Consider the following 19,423-nt stretch of genomic DNA (forward strand, 5'->3'; position numbering starts at 1 on the left):
GCGAACTGCTTCACAGTGTGGTGCTTAAACCCTTGCACCATCAGGGAAGCCCTGGATTTGATCCTTTAACGCTGTTAGGTTTGGTCATGATAAATGAGTTCAATCAGGCTGCTCTCCCTAGAGATAGGGTTTGCCAACCCACAACCATTGCCAGTTCTGAAAAAAATGGTCCTCAGGGCCCCTGTTGAAACAGAGGATTGTATTCTTTAGAAAAAGTGAAGTAGGCATACTGGCATACCAGATCAGTGTTCTCAGAGAGATGGGCAGAAAGTGAGAGGAATTGGGTTTGATTGCAGATACTAGGTGACTCAGAGGCTAACTCCCCAGTGTCTGAAAGGGGAGCAGCCTACGCTTCGCCATAGAAATATGCCTTTTCCCAGTGACTGGACAAGAAGGTCGGGTCCTTGGCCCAAGGGCTTTCCTTTTCTAAAAGCCAGATCTCTGGTAAACAGATGATGGGAAAGCCAGAAAGGAAGGTTAGAGGGTCAGGATCTCTGCACTAGTTTCCACATCCTGCTACATTCCAGGAGAGTTGTGTGTGATAAAGTCAGAGCATGTTTGAGCCCAAAGGGACCGCAAGGATTGAGTCATCCACCCCTTATCTCACAGGGTCCTGATGGGGGGATGGACAGGGACGGACGCATCACTCCAGCTATGGCAGGAGGGTCTGTGTGCTTTCATTTCATTTTGGCGAGGGTCAGTTGGAGGCTGTGTCTCCACCAGAGGCAGAGATGTGGGGCACACTCTTGAGCACTGCTTGGTGCCTTGAAGAGCCCCTTTACCCATGCTTCAGCTTATGGAGGCACTCGTGTTTTCGGGAGCTCTTCCTTTGCGGTCTCTCAGGAGTCAAGGGCCTTCTCCAAGGAGAGGCCAGACCCTTCGGTGCTGAGAGTCTGCCAGGACACTCTACACGCTATTCCTATAACTTGACAAATCTGACTCACCATTCTGCTCCTGGGCGACCTGCAGTTCCTATCAAGGGAGGTCTTTTAATGTCAAAGTCGTGGACTGACCAGGATGATAATAATATCGTTGGTAGATCTTGGTTTAAGAAATACCTGATGGTAAAAAGCTACCTTGAGGTTAGGACTGTTACAAAAGGAGTCAGTACTTTGTCTATCTTGGAGCATCTGTAGTCACTTGAAAAACAGCTGTGCATCCGTGTGTGAGGCTGGAGATTCATTTAGTCCACATGTCATGTTCCGTGAGCAGAGGAACGGGCTACCCGGGGACTACAGTGCCCAAGCATTGCTCCCATCAGTGGGAGCTACTGGTTTAGAAACATCAGTCTGGGGAAAGCCAGCTGCCTGCTGGGGGTCCCTGGTCATAGTCAACTTCTCTGGTGGCAGGAAATGAACCAACATAAACCCCAACTATCATATTTTATTTTATTATTTTTTTAAGATTTATTTATTTATGCAAGCACTGGGTACAGTCAGAAGCGTGGGAGGGTGAGAGGATTCACCAGAGCCAGAGCGGGGAACAGAACAGGCAGACTGATGAAATACACTGCTGAGGGGAGCAGCGGGCGTGGCAGGAGAGGTCTGCGCGCCATGTGGGACCCTCGCCGGCGGCCGGGGATTGAACTGGCGCTGCAGAGGCTGCGGGCAACTTCGCAACCCAGCGCTCAACCGCTGCGCCACCGGGGTGGCCCAACTATCATATTTAAAATATTGTTAATTGCTTTTTTCAATTACAAAAGGAGTTCAAGTTCCTTCAAAAAAACAAAAACATTACAGAAACATGTAACTGTGAACAGTTTGGTGTGCCTTGCAATTTTTTTCTGTGCATGAAAAATACATGTTAAGATTTTTATAGAACTAGGATGTTACTGTACAGAATGTTTTCTAAGTGTGTTTTTAAAAATGTAACTGCTGAGTTATTTTAGGGAATCAAGAGGGTTAGTAGGAGGTCTGGTTCAGGGGTCCAGTCCTGGCTCTAGAATGTATAGTAACACATAATTGCATGACTAGTAACATCTAGTAATAGACCAGCTGGGTGGTCCTGGAAAGTCACAGATCTCTGTAAGCCTCAGATTCCTGGTCTCTAAAATGGAACTGATACTTGTCCTCCTTTCTCATAGGTTGTTGGAAGTATGCAACAAGATGTTACATAGAAAAGGACTGTGTAAACCCTACATATTATGCAAATATAAATGATAGTTATGGAAATGAATGACTTCAGCCCCCTCATATCTTTTTAAATGCTTTGTTCATCAGAAACACTTCACCCTGGGACTCTCTGGTGGCGCAGCGGTTGAGCGCTGGGTTGCGAAGCTGCCTGCGGCCTCTGCAGCGCCGGTTCGATCCCCGGCTGCTCCCCGGCCACCAGAGGAGGGTCCCACATGGCGCGCAGACCTCTCCTGCCACCCGCTGTTCCCCTCAGCAGTGTACTTTGGTCCTTCTGCCTGCTCTGCTCCCCGCTCTGGCTCTGGTGAATTCTCTCACCCTCCCGCGCTTCTGATGTACCCAGTGCTTGTATAAATAAATAAATAAATCTTAAAAAAAAAAAGAAATACTTCACCCTGGATAACTTGGTTTCCTTGAAGACAAATAATAACTAGTTTGCTCTCTCCTTTCTCCAGGTCACTCCTGGAAGCAAGGCTGCGATAGCTAATTTATGTATTGGAGATATAATCACAGCTATCGATGGGGAAAATGCCAGCAGTATGACTCACTTGGAAGCTCAGAACAAAATTAAGGGTTGTGGAGACAACATGACTCTCACAGTAACCAGGTAACACCTGTGGCAATGCTCATTCATTTCTTTTTTTTAAAAAAAGATTTATTTATTTATGCATACAAGAACTAGGGTGTAGGCCAGAGATGTGGGGAGCCAGAGGATTCACCAAAGACAGAGTGGGGAGCAGAACAGGTGGATGTACTGAAATATACTGCTGAGTGGAGCAGCAGGAGAGGCAGGAGAGGTCTGCTGCGCCATGTTTGTCAGCTCCCTGGCTGGGGATCGAACTTATACTGCAGTGGCTGGTGATATCTTGACAGCACTGAAACTTTAACCCTGCACCACCAGGGAGGTCCCTGCTCATTCATTTCTGATCCCCAGGAAGCCACTTGTGGGCAGGGGCTGCCTCATTGATCTCAGAATCCCAGCCCCTTGCCAGGTTCCCTGGGTCCTGTAGGCAGGCCAGACATCTGTGGAATTGGGAAATTTTCCTCATTTTCACAGAGCTCTTCATAGCACAGACATCTTTCTCTAAGATAAATGGCACTTTTGCTTGATGCAAAATAACTGACCAACATTTCTGGGAAGTAAAATCACTTACCTGCTGTCAGGTGAAAGGAAATTAAAAATTCTTCCTGGAAACCACAGAGAATCTCCTTAGGGTGCTGCTCCTGTTATACAAGGCTGAGCAGAGGGTGCTCTGCCAGACAAGTCCTATCACAAAGAAAGACTTCACGTTAGACTACACTGAGTGCAGCTTTAAGTGTCCTGGAATATAGGAGGACTGAGTTGAATGTTCTCAACAGGTTGCTGAGTGAGGAAAGCGAGTGGGGAGTTGTAATGGGATAGAATTCCTGTTCTTCTTTCATTTAGTCCTGGAAGGGGTTCTGCAGGGGCGTGATTCAGGAGCCATCTGATTCAACCTTTATGGCTCCCTATTTCCTGTTGGATCAAGTTCACATTTTTCATTCTGATCTTCATGAACCTGCCCTTGAATGTCTCAATCATCTTAGCTTTCACAATTCTTCATCATGAAGCTTTACCCAGGTCCTCATTGTGAAATAGCTCTCTCTTCTACCTTCTGCCACAGGACTGGAGGGAGGGCCAACAAAGGGGCAGGATTATCAAAATATTTTGTACATTTCAGACCTTCAGAGGAAGTACACAATCTTACTGTTACTTATTGACACTTATTGTGCTTATTGTCAAAAAACACATTTACCCCTCATTGTTGGCTCCTATTTTTGTCTCAGTCCAAATCCTCTCCCATAAGCCCTAGTCAAGAACAGGGCTTGACTTCATTCATTCATTCATTCATCATTCATTTACAGATCAAGCAGGTACATTTCTGTGTATCTAGCACAGTGCCAGGTGATCTCTTAACATACAGATAAGTACAAATACTCTCTATGCATAAGAACAAAAAGTGAGACTAGATTTTGCTGGATGAGTAGTGCAGGAAATCCTTTGCACATTTCAAAAGGGAAGCATCACTTTGCTATGGAACAGACAGGCTCTAGGAATCAGTGGTTATCTGCTCTGTATCAAGAGCACTGAGGGGAGAGAGGAGAAGCTTGTTCCATTCTGAGCAAGCCCAGCCCAGTGGGCAGTGTGGCTGGGTGTCAGGACACAGGAAGGAGGGTGAAGCTGGATGTCCCAGCAGCCTGGGCAACCCTTTGGGCTGAGCCTGGGCAGCCAGCTGGACCTGATCAGATTGATGTTTTCAAAAATCATGCTGGTGGCAAAATGGAGGGGAAGGCAGTGGCTGAGTGCTAGCGCAGAGGCTACTGGTCAGAGAAGAGGGCGTGTTACCCTACTCTGTTTTTGGTATATATTCCTTTTCTGGCATGAACGAAACAACAGCTTTGTCAATCTATTGCAGATCCGAACTTAAAGTCTGGTCTCCTTTGGTGACCGAAGAAGGGAAACGTCATCCATACAAGATGAATTTAGCCTCTGAACCCCAAGTGAGTACTTGCTCCCCATTGCACTCCTCTTGTCCCCCAATCCCATTTCTGCATTGACATAGCTCAGCATGTTCGTGGTTTTTCCTGCCCTGGAAGCCCAGGAGAGCCCTCCCCGGACACTTGGAACCTGGCTCTTGTTCTATTCTTCCCGTAAGGGAATTGCGGGAGGAAAGGCTGGAAAACCCCGTGGCTGTGACACTGTGTCCTGGGCTGGAAGCTGGGGGCAGGAGGTGCTACAGGAAGAGGGCGGAAAACTTCCTGTCCACTTAGAGTGGCTGGACCCTGTCACATAAGGAGCTGACGCAGCTCATCACGATTTCAGATCCAGACAGGAATGAAAATCAGTGTGGGTCCCGAGGCGTAGAGGCTAGCGGAACTCAGGGGCAATTTAATTGTAACCTCTGCTTCTCTTCCTGGTGTCTGTTTTCCATGAGCTTTCAGGTGGAAATCTCTAGTTTTGCCATAGTGAGACTTCTAATGAGAACTTAATATTACTAAAATACAGTGGTGATTCATATTGAAAGATGTGGCAGGGCGTCAATGCCTAATTTGTTGGCCAAATAGAATTTCCTGTACTAAAATCCCATATTTGTAAATAAATGTCTGAATAGATTGTTTTCTCTTGTTCTTAATTGCATCTTCTGAATAATCTATAGTGAACGGTAGTCTTTTGAAAGAGGAGGAAAGTTTAAGGAAGCATCGTTAGAACACTTATAAAATTACTGATATCTAATATGCTGCTTTTCAAGAGATACATGTATTGGAAAAATTAATAAATTATTAGTGAAAAGTTAATAAGTAAACTGATAATGGCATTAAAGTCTTCTTATAGGGTTGGTTTATGATTATTACACGTTTAGCCCCAATTGAAGATTTGAGCTGTAATTTTTTTTCTGAATTTGGGGACACTTCTTAGTTTTTATGGTGAATTGAGATATAATTAAAAGAGAACTTTAGCTATCTTCTATATATATAACAGAATCTTATAAAAGATTGAACTCCTTTGGATAAATTGATGTGGGTAAATCAGGTGGTTTACATATCACTCATATTTTCTCAAAAGGCTTCCATTGAGATGTCAGAAATACAATCACTTTTTTTTCAATTAATGTGATAAAATTCATACTTTAAGATCCTAAGAGTCATTTGTATCGGCTGTTTCAAAATGACAGACATCTTATTCTAAGTAGTTCCTCTAAGAAAAGCTCATAAAATAACGTTCAGGCTACAAACAGGTAGTTGTAATTTAAAATATGCCACCCTTAATTCTAATTTCCCAGGGAGCTGTTAGCCACTTTATTAAATTTTTGACGATTAAGTTTTAATGTAAATTCTCATGTGTTATCGTAAAGAGTGATTTTTGTTTCATTTTGATCTAAAATCCTAGTTAGCACTTATGTATTATACTTGAATTTTCATCATAAACACATAACCTGTCTTAATATTCTGAAGGTAGTTCTCTTCAGATTGAAAGCTTTCTCTCATACTTTCACATCTAACTTGAGTAGTTTTTCTGTTGATGCCAGTAATTCTTTGTTCATATGAAAAATTTCCCCACCTCTCATTTTTCCTAAATCTTTCACTTCCAGTCATTCTAAAATAAAGGAATGAGTAGGAGCAGAGTTCATTTATAATTAAAAGATCTGTTAGTTCATGTCATGCCAACCAACACCCCAGCTTATCTGAGGTCAGTGTAGTTACACACCTAGTTTATATTTCCTCATTATTGAGTTTCCTTGGAGACTGATAAATACAAAGCCCAAACAATTACATCATCCCTTCCAACAGGCAGGCCCTGAATTAACCGCCTGACTTCTGGAAAGACCAGTTTTCACATGGGATTAGAGATATTCCTTTTATGTACAAAACAGATATATTCTTGGAAGGTTCTCTATAAATTGAAAATCAGAATGTCCTACTGACTTCCATTCTGATGGGAAAGGTGTTTCTGTGGAGAAGGGAACGCAGGCTGGTGGAATGTCTACAGTGTGCCAGGCACTGTACTTGGCACACTCATCTTTCATTCCAAGTGCTTGTGAAAGAGGGCTTTCTTTACATCCTGCTAAAGATGAGAAAATGGCTCAGAGAGGTATAACTCACTCCCAAAGCTGAACAGGAAGTGATAGGGAAAAGTTAAGCCAAGATCAGAGAATAAGGGCTCTTGCCTAATGCTCAGGATTCTGTGCTCTCCCAAGACGTGTTGTGGAGGTGGGGGGGGACTCTGCAGCTGGGGTGTTCCCACAGTGGGCAGGCACCATCTGCAGGCCTGCTGCCATTAGCGACTCCACATCATTTCTCGGAGTAGTTGTGCCATAAAATTTATTTAACCGTGTCTGTGGTTCCTGCTGAAGTTACTTTCTTAGCTCACCATACTTCCCCTTTAGCAAATTACCTGTGTGTTTACCTTTTTCCCCAATGTGGACAAAGTCAGCTCAGCATAATTTTTACATTAATATCTCACTCTTCCAACTTTTTGAAGAGGAAGCCTATCTAAAGAGTGAAAAAGTAATCTCAGTCATAAAATTATTTTCATGTTATCTTTTATTTTAAATCAGTACACAGTGAATTAAGCTCTTATTTTTCATCATCATGTTTCCTAAGAAAGTAAAAGATTTGAAGGCTTATTTTTTTAAAAATTTATTTATTTATGCATACAAGAGCTGGGGTACAGGCCAGAGATGCAGGGGGTGAGAGGCTCCACCAGAGGCAGAGTGGGGAACAGAACAGGCAGACTGACTGAAATACACTGCTGAGGGGAGCAGCGGGCGAGATAGGAGAGGTCTACTGCGCCATGTGGGTTGCTCCTTGGCCAGCTGGGGCTCGAACTTGTGCTGCAGAGGCTGTGGATTGCTTCATAGTGTGGTGCTTAACCCCTTGCACCACCAGGAAGGCCCAAGATTTGAAGGTTTAGTGAAAAAAATAGGAAAAGTAGTGAAAGACAGGATTTCTTTTGGGGATGGTTATTCTGAGTCTGGGTGTGATGAAAGAAAAGAGGATTCAGAAAGCCTTCTGGAGAACCCAGGAAATAGGGTACACCTTGAGGCTGGTGGGCTGCATAGAGCATGCAGGGCCCTGGGGCCCTTGGTTGGTCCATAGCACCCCTGGACTTTTCCCTGTGGAAAGCACCTTGCTAACTAAGCATCAGAAAAGCCATGATTATCAAAAAAGAAAAAAGAAAAAAGAAGAGTTAGTTGCTTTGAGTGTTTGTAAAGAAGCATGAAGATCAGCCATGATTCTGGGGTCTGGGGCGGGGGTGAGGGCACCTTCTTAAATTCCAGGAGAAGGGGAATGAACCTGGAGGAACTCACAGTTCTTTCAGCAGCTCCCCTGGGTCCTCTCTTCCGTTGCATCAGCCTAGTCTTTCTCCCCAAGAAACAACAGATTCTGAATTCCCTCAGCCCCAGCACCCGGCCCTGAGCTCTCTGCCTAGTCAGCAGCTGCTTGACCAAGGACACCTCAGCCCTCTTATCTGACTTGTTTAGCCTGCTTCCTTCTGGGTCTCTGCTTCGCACACACCGAAGTGATTGCCTGTTCTCTCCCCAGTACCTTCATTCCTCAGAAAGGTTTCCTGAAAAAGGGTGTTTCAGCTCTGACTTGCATTCTGACAGCCCAGGGCCTCTAGGGGTGTCCTGATCAGGGGTATCCATCAGCATGGCCATTGGGCTTTCCTGGGCCTCCGGGGAGGATCAGAACCCACACATGTGTCCATCTCCAACTCTTCCCTGCCCACTGCCCCGTGTCAGGTTGTCTGTCAGAGCCCCACAGGTAAGGCCTGGTGCTGGGCCACTGCCACTGCAGCTCAGGTGGGGCTCCCTCCTGCCGCTCAGCCTGCTCCATCCATCCGAGTGTGCGTGGGACACCCCCTGATCACTCCTCTGACCTTCCCTACAGGAGGTCCTGCACATAGGAAGCGCCCACAACCGGAGTGCCATGCCCTTCTCTGCCTCTTCGGCCTCCAGCTCTGCTCCCAGGGTCATCACACACCAGTACAACAACCCAGCTGGCCTCTACTCCTCAGAAAACATCTCCAACTTCAACAACGCCTTGGAGTCAAAGACTGCAGCTAGCGGGGAGGAGGCCAACGGCAGAGTGTAAGTCAGCCTTCTGCACTCTTCCAGGTCCGCCCCGGAAGAGGCTCTTCAGCCAGCCTGGGCCAGTCCAGGCAGGTGGTACAAGGTTCAGCCACCAGCCCAGGGAGAAAAATGTCTCCAATGACACATACTTTCTCCATTCAGTTACTCATTTCTAAAAAGGGGGTACTACCACCTGTCTTTTTGGGCTGTTGTAAAAAGAAGTCATATGTCTGGCACTAATTCATGGGTCATTCCTGGGGACCCATGCACTGTCCTGGTTTCTGTGGTCATCATCTTGTAAGAGACCCTGTGCCTTTCCTTCGAGCCCTGAGAAGCTTTTCTATATTTATAATTTCACCAGATCACCATCTGATCTGGTGAAATAGTATTTGCTTTGCCCCCCAAAGTGGTCCAGTGGCAAAATTAGAGAACAGACCTTGAGGCTTGAATGTGTGTTTATATCTGGTGGCAGAATCAGGCTTGCCTGGGGGAGGGGAGGTGCTGCAGGTGCATGGGGTGCAGGGGCTTAAGGGGGTATATCTTGCTCAAGAGAGGGGAGGGCTGTCCCCTTCGGTTACAGGTCATTTGACTACAGCTACCTCTAAGTTTTTATCCAAAATATCTTCCAGAGCTTTCCTGCAGAGGAACCCCAGTGTCTGTCCCATCCCAAACTCCTCAAAGATGAATTCAGAGACTGAGAATATCTCAGCCTGAGCCATAGAACTAGACTGAGGGTGGAGAGTCAGAGGTGGGGCCAGTACTCCATGGGTAGAAAGGGAATGGGCAGGATCACATGTTGCCACTTCAAGTGCCCCAAGGGTGGCAGGGAGGATTAGGGCCCAAAGGCTGAGCTGTGCATGCAGCAGAGGGGAGCAGAGGGGCATGACAGCTGGTATGTCCAGAGGGGGCTGCTCTTTGGCTCTGGTCATAAGACAAACAGGCCTTTTTGCTGATAAATTTCATTCAGAGGGAAATCAGAAAGCTTTTATTTGAAATCGGATTTCAAAATGTTGGTGACTTTCAAATGTGTTGGAAAATACTATGTGGTCCAAACTTGGATGATCACTAATAATCACTCCTGCTTGGAATCCTCTGTTCTTATAGTAACTCTGAAGCCCATTTTGCTGTGCAGTTGTTCCCCATTTCATTTCTAACAAGAATCTGCCCAGCTCCCAAGGTGGTTTAATTGTAAACTAATTTTCAAATGCAGGTTAGGATTGCTTAAAACTCCAGAGACTCCAAACCACTAAATGTGTGCAAAGGGCCATCACGGGGCCCCTCTCCAGGGCTCCTTGACTGGCCCCTGTATTTAGTTCTCTTTCGTCAGGATACTGTTGGGCCCCCACTGCATTGGAGTTCCAGCACTGAGACGACCCTAATTTCCTTTAAAGTTTCTCAGTCAGTAGGGGAGACTTTTTGCTATGTGAATTTGGCTTGCAAAGAGGTAAGGGTCTCTGGCATTGATTGTGTTAATTAAGGCAAAGAGGCTACTAATGCTTCTTCTGCCCCCAAATTCTGGTTCCAGCAAGGTCTTGCTATGTTGGGAGGATGATGCATTTTGAGGTGACTGTGGGGGCACTTGGTGTACCTGAGGCTGCCATGAGGGGCCTCCTCAGTTCTCCTGGGAAGAGCTTTCTCTCAGATGGCGCAGTGAGGATCCGTGTGGTAGCAACACCAAGGACTGTGGTCTGTGTTTTTTGCCGCTTTGGTGTCAGGGGAGGCTGTGAACGTGACCCTCTTTTACTGTCCCAGAGTGGAATGTTCCGTGATCTGGATTTAATAACCCAGGAAATGACACATCCTTAATTGAAAGAGCTGCTATGCATTGGGAGAAATATGTGCCTGGGAAGTATTTTTAGTATGGCCTTGGCTGTTATTCCTTCATTAATGTCTTCTTTCTTCTCTTACGCTCCCAGCCTGTTCCCTCCCCTCAGTCTGAAACAATTAAATCTGAAAATGTCTGGTTGCTGTGCAAGCCTTTCTTGTAGGCCCTGTTCCCGCCTGTCATAGATTTTTTTTTTCGCTTCAGTGGCTTCTGCGTCTTTATCAAAAATCCCCTTCCAGATTTTCTCACCAGAGGGACCCTTGCTTCTGTTCCCTCCCAAACTCTTTGAGGATGAAGATGAATCCACAATCAGTGGAGATTCCATAGGAATTTTTTTTTCTATTTCTGAAAAAAATGTCATTGGGATTTTTTTAGGGGCTGCATTAAATCTGCACATCGCTTGAGTAGTACTGACATTTTAACAATATTAAATCTTCCAACCCACGGACATAGTGTCTTTCATTTAGTTCTTCTTTGATTCCTTTCACCCACGTCTTGTAGTTTTCAGTATGCAAGTGTTTCATCTCCTTGGTTAAGTTTATTCCTAAGTATTTTATTATTTTGATGCTACTGTAAATGGCCCATGGAATACCCACATTCTGTGCAGAGAAAGTGCCCGACAGGCTGTTCTGCCTGTGATGGCTCTGCTTACTGGTCTGTTCCTAGAGAGACCCCCTGTGCATGCTCAGCAAGGGAAGATACTCCTGTGAGCCCGGCAGCCCCAGGGCACCTTGCCTGCCCAGTCAGCACAAGTCCCAAGTGCTCTCTCACTCCCACTGTTTAGTCTGTGAAATTTGCTGAGGTTCCAGAATTGGCTCACTTCATACTTTGCATCTGAGGTCATCACCGATTCCCTGGGGCTCACTCTGAGTTTCTTTGTCCCATGCACTTCAAAGCAGCCTGGTCTGTGTGGGCTGCCTGTCTTGTAGGATTTCCCAGAGCTGTGTCCCCATCAGACAAGGACACAGACAGCGGCACTGCCCCTTTTAAATTAAACTGGGGAGTCAGGCGAGAGAGTACCATCTGCTGACTGGCTCTCAGCACACACACAGCCTAGTGGGGGGCCTCTGGGCCAGCTCAGCTTACATCACCTCAAACGATGCTCTATTCAACAAAAAGCTTTCACCTGCCCTCTGACAACTTCCACTGAGCTTCTGAGTTCCGGTCATTTTCTGTTAAGTCAGTGCTTGGATTTCATTACCTATGGGATGCTGCTTGGCACATTCCTAAGGGTGCCTGCTTCATAGGTAGAGGGGTCTGAGCTTGAATGCAACTGTGTGACGCTGGGCACACCGTGTAACTCTTCCGAAACTCAGTCTCCTCATCTCCAGAGTGCAGATAATCCTGGATGGCTGGCTCACCCCAGGGTGAGAGAAAGGGGTGGGATGCATAAAGCCTCAGCATGGTGCCTGGGCCCTGGTAGGTGCTCAGTAAATGCCGGTTGTTTCTGATTTCACTGTCTGCGAGGCACTCTGTACCCAACTCTGCCCAGTACTGGGGGCTCCGGAAGGATGGAAACATGTAGACAAATGTCATGGGAAGATTCTGCGATGACTTGCAGTAATCTTCTGTCTCCCCAGCTACCGCTTTGAACAGCTGGCCAGTTAGTCACCTTCCTGATGGAGAAGTGACCTCTTCATGGGACAGTCAGTTGAATTCCTCTCCCCAACATTGTCCCAAGATGCCGCCTCTTCAAAATGGTGCCCTCCCCCACCCCATGTATTCTGACACATTTCTCAGCAGGTGCAGTGCAGTAAAAAGGTCCATTGTTCTCTAGTCAGATGATGTAAGAGGGATTCTATTAACCCTGATTCATATGCAGCTGGACCAGAAGAAAACCTCTATCCTGAAGGTGGCTGCTTGACCTTCCAGCCAAACCAGCCTGCAGTCTGCAGGGAACAGTTCTGGAGCCTGGGTGTCCCTCCCTCCTTCCTGAAATCTCCCAGGTTTCTTGTTACAGTTCCAACTTCGAGCCCTTTGAAGACCAACACTTAAGACATGCTCTGGCCAGGCACCTAAGTCTAAGACAGTCACCTGAGTCTTCCTAGAATTGCATTTAGTGTGTATGTGAACACTGCAGTGAACAGGTTGCGGTGTCTTGGACATACAGAGTTCTTGGGGGTCAACCCACCTCCCTTAGCCCTGCCTATATAAAACCAGGGACTGAAATCTCCTCAGATCATTTTCCTGCTATGGCTTAACTTCCATCATTTGGGGAGAAGATTTCTTAAAATCAATTGCCCTTTCTATCTTGATATAGTTGTACTTCACATGACGTTATAGCCTCCTGCCCTCACCACAGCCAGTAACGTTGCTCCTTCGTCCCTCCTTCCTTCAATAACTTGGCAACAGCAGATCCCTGTGTTCCTTCCTGGCCTACCCCCAGTGGCACCTGAAGCCCAGATGAAGGATGCAGCCTTGCTGAGCTCTCTCAGCACGTCAATAAGTTCCCAGGGTAGATGGCCCATGGCAGAGGGACAGTTGTGGTCATGCTTGGTGTGAAGCCGTCCCTTGCTGGGATGTTCCTGGGAAGCAGGGCTCAGGGGCTTGGATCTTCTCAGTGGTAACATCTGAAAACTGTAGAGCAGCCTCAAAATCAGGACATTGCCGCCAAAGCAGTCAAGAGACAGGGTGCTTCCATCACCACAGGGGTTCTGCAGGTTGCCTCCTATTCCCACACCCCCCCTTAACCCCTGGCAACCTACCAATCTGCTCTCCATTTCTAGAATTTTGTAATTTCAAGAATGTTATATTAATGGAATCATACAGTACGTAATATTTTTGGAATTGGCTTTTTTTACTCAGTATAATTCACTGGAGATTTGTTCAGTTTTTTTGTTTTTTGGTTTTTTTTTTTTTGAAATGTACCAAATAATTCCTTGTGCTTTTCTGGTCTAAGGATTTATTTTTTTTCCATCTGGTGAAAAGACCACAGAGCATTAAATATTCCAGCTCAACCATTTTTAAGTATAGAATACAGTCGTGGTAAATACAGGCACATAGTTGTGCTTCAGATTTCTAGAAATTGTTCACCTTGCAAAACTGAAACGCCCTGCCTATTAAAAAAAAGTCCCGGGGCCTCCCCTGGTGGCGCAGCCGTTGAGCGCTGGGCTGCGAAGCTGCCCGCAGCGTCTGCAGTGCCGGTTCGATCCCCGGCTGCCAGCGAGGGTCCCACATGGCGCGCAGACCTCTCCTGCCGCCCGCTGCTCCCCTCAGCAGTGTATTTAAAAAAAAAAAAAAAGGTCCCTCGTTGCTCCTTGCCCCAGCTCCTTGCGACCACCATTCTGCCTTCTGCTTCTGAGAGTGACTCCTTCAGATACCTCATGTAAGTGGAATTATGCAACATTTGTCTTTTGGTGACTGGCTGGATTATTTTCCTTAGCGTAATGTCTCCAAGGCTTATTTATGTGCACATGACAGGATTTCCTTGATTTTTCGAGGCTGATTGATATTCCGTGGCATGTGTATGCACTGTGTTTTCTTTATCTGTTGGCCATTTAGCTTGCTTTCCCCTGGGCTGTTGTGACTACTGCCGCAGTGAATGAGTGTGCAAATCTCTCTCTGAGATCCTCATTCCAATTCTTTTGAGTCTGTACCCAAAGTAGAATTACTGGTCATGTGGTAGTTTTATTTTCAGTTTTTTTAAGAAACCACCACACTGTTTTCCAGAGCAATTGCACCATTTTACATTCCCACCAGCAGCACAGAGGGTTCTATTTCTCCACCCTGGGCAACATATTGTTTTCTGTTTGCTTGTTTTGATAGTCATCATCTTGTATGAGATGATATCTAATTGTGACCTTCATTAGCATTTCCCCGATGATCAGTAATGCTGAGCATCTTTTCATGTGGTTATAATCTATTTGTATATCATTTTTAAAAAGATTTTAGTTTTATTTATTTATGCATAGAAGAACAGGGGTGTAAGCCAGAGGTTGAGGGAGTGATTCACCAGAGACAGAGTGGGGAGCAAAACAGGTGGATCTACTGAAATACACAGCAGAGGGGAGCAGCAGGTGAAACAGAAGAGGTCTGCTGTGCCATATGGGTTAGTGCCCTGGCTAGGGATCAAACTCATGCCACAGTGGCTAGTGATAGCTTGATAGTATGAGACTTTAACCCCTGCACAGCCAAGGAGGCCCTGTATATTATTTTTGGAGAAAGGTCTGTTCAAGTTCCTTGCTCATTTTTAAAACTGGGTTGCTTTTTGCCCTTGAGTTGAGTTCTTTGCATATTCTAGATGTTAACCTCTTACTAAATATATGGTTTGCAAATAGCTTCTCCCATTCCAAAGATTGCCTTTCATTCCATCAATTGCTTATTTGCTGTGCAAAAGTTTTTAAGATTGGTGTGTTCCTATTTGCTTATTTTTGCTTTTATTGCCTCCACTTTAATGTCATATTCAAGATCATTGCCAAATCTGAGGTGGTGAAGCTTTTCCCTATGTGTTCTTGTAGGAGTTTTATAGTTTCAGGCCTTTAAATCTTTAATCTATTTTGAATTGACTTTTATGTATAGCATAACAGCCCAGTCTCATTATGGTGCGTGTTTGTTTAGTTCAGCTTCCTCAGTACCATTTGTTGAAGAGATTATCTTTTCCCCCATTGTTTATTCTTGGCTCCTTTGTCAAAGATCACTTGACTGTTTAGGTGTGGGTTTATTTCTGAGATCTCTATTCGTCTATATATCTGTCTTGATGCCAGTACCATACTGTTAATTACTGTAGCTTTGTAACATGTTTTCAAATCAGGAAGTGCAGTGTCTCCAAGTTTACTCTTTTTTTCTCAAGATTGCTTTGGCTTTACAGGGTCCTTTGAATTTTAGACTTTTTCCCCCCATGTCTACAAAAAGTGCCATTGGGATTACATTGAATCTGTAGATTTTTTTGGGGTAATATGGACAATTTTCAATCCATGAACAGATGTCTGTTTATGTCTTTAATTCCTTTTATCATGTCTTGTAGTTTTCAGGGTATATAGATCTTTCACCTCCTTGGTTAAGTTTATTCCTAAGTATTTTATTATTCTGATGCTACTAATTTCCTGACTTCACATTACACTGTAAAGTGATAATAATAAAAAACAGTATGGTATTGGAACAAAAACAGACACACAGGTCAATGGAATAGAATTGAGAGTACAGAAATAAACCACCATGTATATGGACAGTTAGTGTTCAAGAATGAGTAAAGACCATACAATGAAGGAAGGAAACCTCTTCAACAAATGGCCCTGGGAAGCCTGGACAGCTGCAAGCAAGAAAAGAAACAAGATAATTAATTAACACCATATAAAATTAACTTGAAATGGATTAACAACTTGGATATAAAGCCTGAACCCATAAAGTATATTGGAGAAAATATAGGAAATCTACTCCTGGGCATCAACCAGAGAGACATCTTTGAATATTTAACCCCAGCCACAAGGGAAATGAAAGCAAGAAATAAATGGGACTACATCAGACTGAAAACCTTTGGTAAAGTGGGGAGGCAGATGGGTGGAGCCTTTTAAGAGAAGGGTCAGGGAGTCACTGAGGAGTGACATCTGTGCTGATGCCTGAGTTGGAGGGGTTGTTACAGGCAGAGTACGTGCAAAGGCTAGTCTAAGGCTGGAATGTTCTAGAAACAGTATGCAGGCTAGTCTGACTAGAGTGGAGTAAGCAAGAAACAATTGTTGATGTGTTCAAAGAAAGAAGCAAAGGCATATTTGTTGGAATCTTTCTACTTTTTATCATGAATATTTACTTCAGAAGACACAAATATTTAAGTATTTGTTAGATCAGATCAGAATACCCTGATCCATGTCAGGACACGTGACGCAGTGATTCTTGTGTTTAAAAGATCACCCTGGCCTCTGGCTGAAAAGATTGCCCTGAGGTAAAGGAGGCCGCCGGGGGGGCCGCTGGAGGCCGGCACCAGGCTCTGTGATGGCATGGCTGGGAAACAAAGTGCAGGTGGGTGGTGAGAAGGGGCTTCAGGATGGGCTTTATGGGAAAAGCTCTCCCTGTCTTCACCTTCTTCCTTCCTCGAGAGGCAGCAAAGCCACTTGTCCCTGGAAAATGGACCATGGGGGAAAGCCCTCAAATCTCTCCCCATATTTTCCTATTCTGGGGAACCCAGAACAAAAGTGGGAAGTCAAGGCCTGGATTGCCCAGTCCCTAGGCCTGAACTGAGGACTCTGCTCCCTTTCTCAGTTTACAAAGTAGCCGCACCTTTTATCTTGCCCGCCATCCCTGTGAACCAGGCAAAGCAGATGCTGTTTATTACCTGTGTGTTGTAGCTGAGACCAGAACTCCCTGCTGTGGGGGACACCAGTGTCCAGAGGTAGGAAGCACTTTGGTTCTATCAGGAGTAAATAATGTAATTTCTGCTCTGATAGGAAGACATGCGGGCTGTTCTGAGGGCACCCAGCTTAGATCTTAGTGTTCAGGTTGTGGTTGATCCCTCTCCCTCTCTAAACTTTCTCTGGACATAATATTATTGATGTAATTTAAAAAGAAAGAATTCCTGAAACAGAGCTATTGGGGGTGCTATAGCAGGTCCAACAGAGGACAGATCACTGTCTGTGGGTTTTCACCTGCTCCCACAATTGCAGGATCACTCAGGCTCAGGGAATAACAATGAGGTTTATGTTACAAACAGGAAAGAGTTCCTAAGGCCACAGGTGGCCGGCTGTCTCACCTAGAAGGCCCAAAAGGCTGCTCGTCCAAGATGGTGCCGTCCTGTCAACAAGGGCCAGGATCCAACTCATTGTAGCTGGGGGCGCTCACAGGCAGGTCTGCTCAGATGACGCCACAGCAGCCGTCTGAAGCTGGGATGGATGGTGCCGGATGATCAGGAACGGTTAAGAGCTCTCAGAGGTGACCTGGACACAGCTGGTCACTAGCATTACCGCTTTTTGTGAGTTGTTGGTCCATATCAACAACAAATGGCTCTTTGAGATGCTAGGCCCAGGGCCTTGGGTGCTTCTTTCAGGCAGTGTCAGAGGCAGGTGTGTTGGGCTCTGTCTCTGCAAAGCTCTTTGGCTGCTCTTCTTCAGAGGTCAGCAGCTGGAGCCGCCTTCTGTGGGGGTCAGGAGAGTCCTTCTGTGAGAGAATCCGAGTATCTGAGCACCTCAGGCATCCCAAGCTGGCTCCTGCTCTGCCTTATTTTTCTTCCGGGTCTTCCACCTACAAATCTGATAGACCATTCACCTGTCAGCCCATAGCTCACATCTGACCTGTCTATTCTGCAATGAAGGCACCAAACCCATGGGGCCCTCTACTGCCTGCAGCTGAAGGGACCCACAGCACTGGAGCTGGCCCAGTGGGCCTCATGCTCCTCCCTGCCCCGCCCTGAACCAGGGCTGCATGCTCTGGGGCTATCTGGTAGAGGAACCACTGCCACCCGCCAGCACTGCTGGCCTCTGCCTGTAGCCTGAGCCACTGGTGGGCGGTAAAATGCCCACCACCACTGCCACTTGCACTGCCTGTGAGCAGTGCTCTGGGGCCAAGCTCCATAGCTCAAAAGTGGGGGTCTCTGGTTTCACTCCTACCCCATGGGATGAGCCAAAAAAGTAATTGAATTACTGAAACTGGAAAATTAGTGCATTGAAGCAGCAGGCAGCTGCCAGTACAGACACCTCACAATACTGGCAGGTCTGTGGCAGAGTTAAGAGAGGGCTTTATCCATTGGGATAATTTCTACTTACTCTTTGATGCAGAGGTGTCTTGGCTTAGAAGGGGGTGTCTGGTAAATTTTTCTAACTTCTGACATTCCTAATCAATCTATATTCTTTACAGTTTAGAACATCCTCAACCTACAAGTGGACTCGTCATTGACAAAGAATCTGAAGTTTACAAAATGCTGCAGGAGAAGCAGGAGTTAAATGAGCCCCCGAAACAGTCCACTTCATTCCTGGTTTTGCAGGAAATCTTGGAGTCGGAGGAGAAAGGTAATGAGCTGTGTGTGGTTGGGGGCCCTTGTTCCAGGCGGGGTGAGGACTCGTGGTTGCTAAGATGCAGCTCCAGCTCCGAGTAGGCAGGAAGAGCCCCTGTGTTTTGCAAGTCATGACTTTTAAATGCTAAAAACTCTTCCAAAAAATGAGAGTGAAACAGCTGTCGAGTGGTTTCCTGCCCTGCGGTCAGTGGGAGCTGAGGTCGGTGAGTGTCACTGGCGTGGGTTCTGTCTGTCCTGAGCTATTTATTTGCTTGGTGCCCACATCCCACTGGTGTTTGGCAAGTGTGAGCAGGTGAAGGCCACGGGCAATGAAGGAGCAGGAGGGCAGTGAAGCAGCAGCTCGGTGAGAGCAGCGGCAGCTGCACTTGGGGGCCAGGCATTTGTTCCCACTCTAGGGGTAGAAGGCTCCTCCTGGTGACCTAAGACAAGTCTCTGAAACTTCCTTCTCAGACCTGTTCTTTCGTTTGTCAATCAGGGATAAAAATCTTTTCCCCTAAAATTGTCAAGAGGAGCAAACACGTCATCAATTGCGAAAACACCCTTTGCATGATTGGCGCAGAGTAGGTGCTTCACCACTGTCACCATGTTTGAAAGCTCATCAAGAGGCCCTAGGCCCAGCAAGCTTGTCCGTGGTGTGAGCTGTGATGGCCGAAGCCCCCTGAGCCACCCTGTAGCTGTCAGGAGTTAGTCCTTGCCTTGCAGCCATCACATCCTGTGTATTTACTGGGAGCGCTTTCGAATGGCTAGCAGTAAAGCTGTCTTAACTGTAGGAGAGGTGTTTGACAGACGGCGTGTTGAAGAAAGCATGCCTTTTCCTCGTTCTCACAAAAGTCACCTGGGAGCAGCAGCCCTCAGCTAGCCCACCTCTTCTGGCAAACTCAGGATCAGCCTAGCTACCCCTAGCTACCCCCTAACTTCTGGGGAGTTTTTGCTGCCTCTC

The 19,423-nt window shown here is 46.1% G+C and overlaps 1 protein-coding gene across 1 annotated transcript in view; it reads left to right on the top strand.

Moving 5' to 3' along the window:
- PDLIM1 (PDZ and LIM domain 1) overlaps positions 1-19,423 on the top strand; it is a 45,573-nt gene that overhangs the window by 15,912 nt on the left and 10,238 nt on the right. Inside the window, exons 2-5 of the mRNA XM_037496294.2 lie at positions 2,585-2,736; positions 4,565-4,649; positions 8,541-8,740; positions 18,327-18,478. Of these exons, the coding sequence (XP_037352191.1) occupies positions 2,585-2,736; positions 4,565-4,649; positions 8,541-8,740; positions 18,327-18,478 (589 nt within the window). The remainder of the gene's footprint in view (positions 1-2,584; positions 2,737-4,564; positions 4,650-8,540; positions 8,741-18,326; positions 18,479-19,423) is intronic.

This window comes from Talpa occidentalis, unplaced genomic scaffold (genome assembly GCF_014898055.3).
Source record: "Talpa occidentalis isolate TD23 unplaced genomic scaffold, MPIMG_talOcc4v2.1 talOcc4.8, whole genome shotgun sequence".
Taxonomy (NCBI): domain Eukaryota; kingdom Metazoa; phylum Chordata; class Mammalia; order Eulipotyphla; family Talpidae; genus Talpa; species Talpa occidentalis.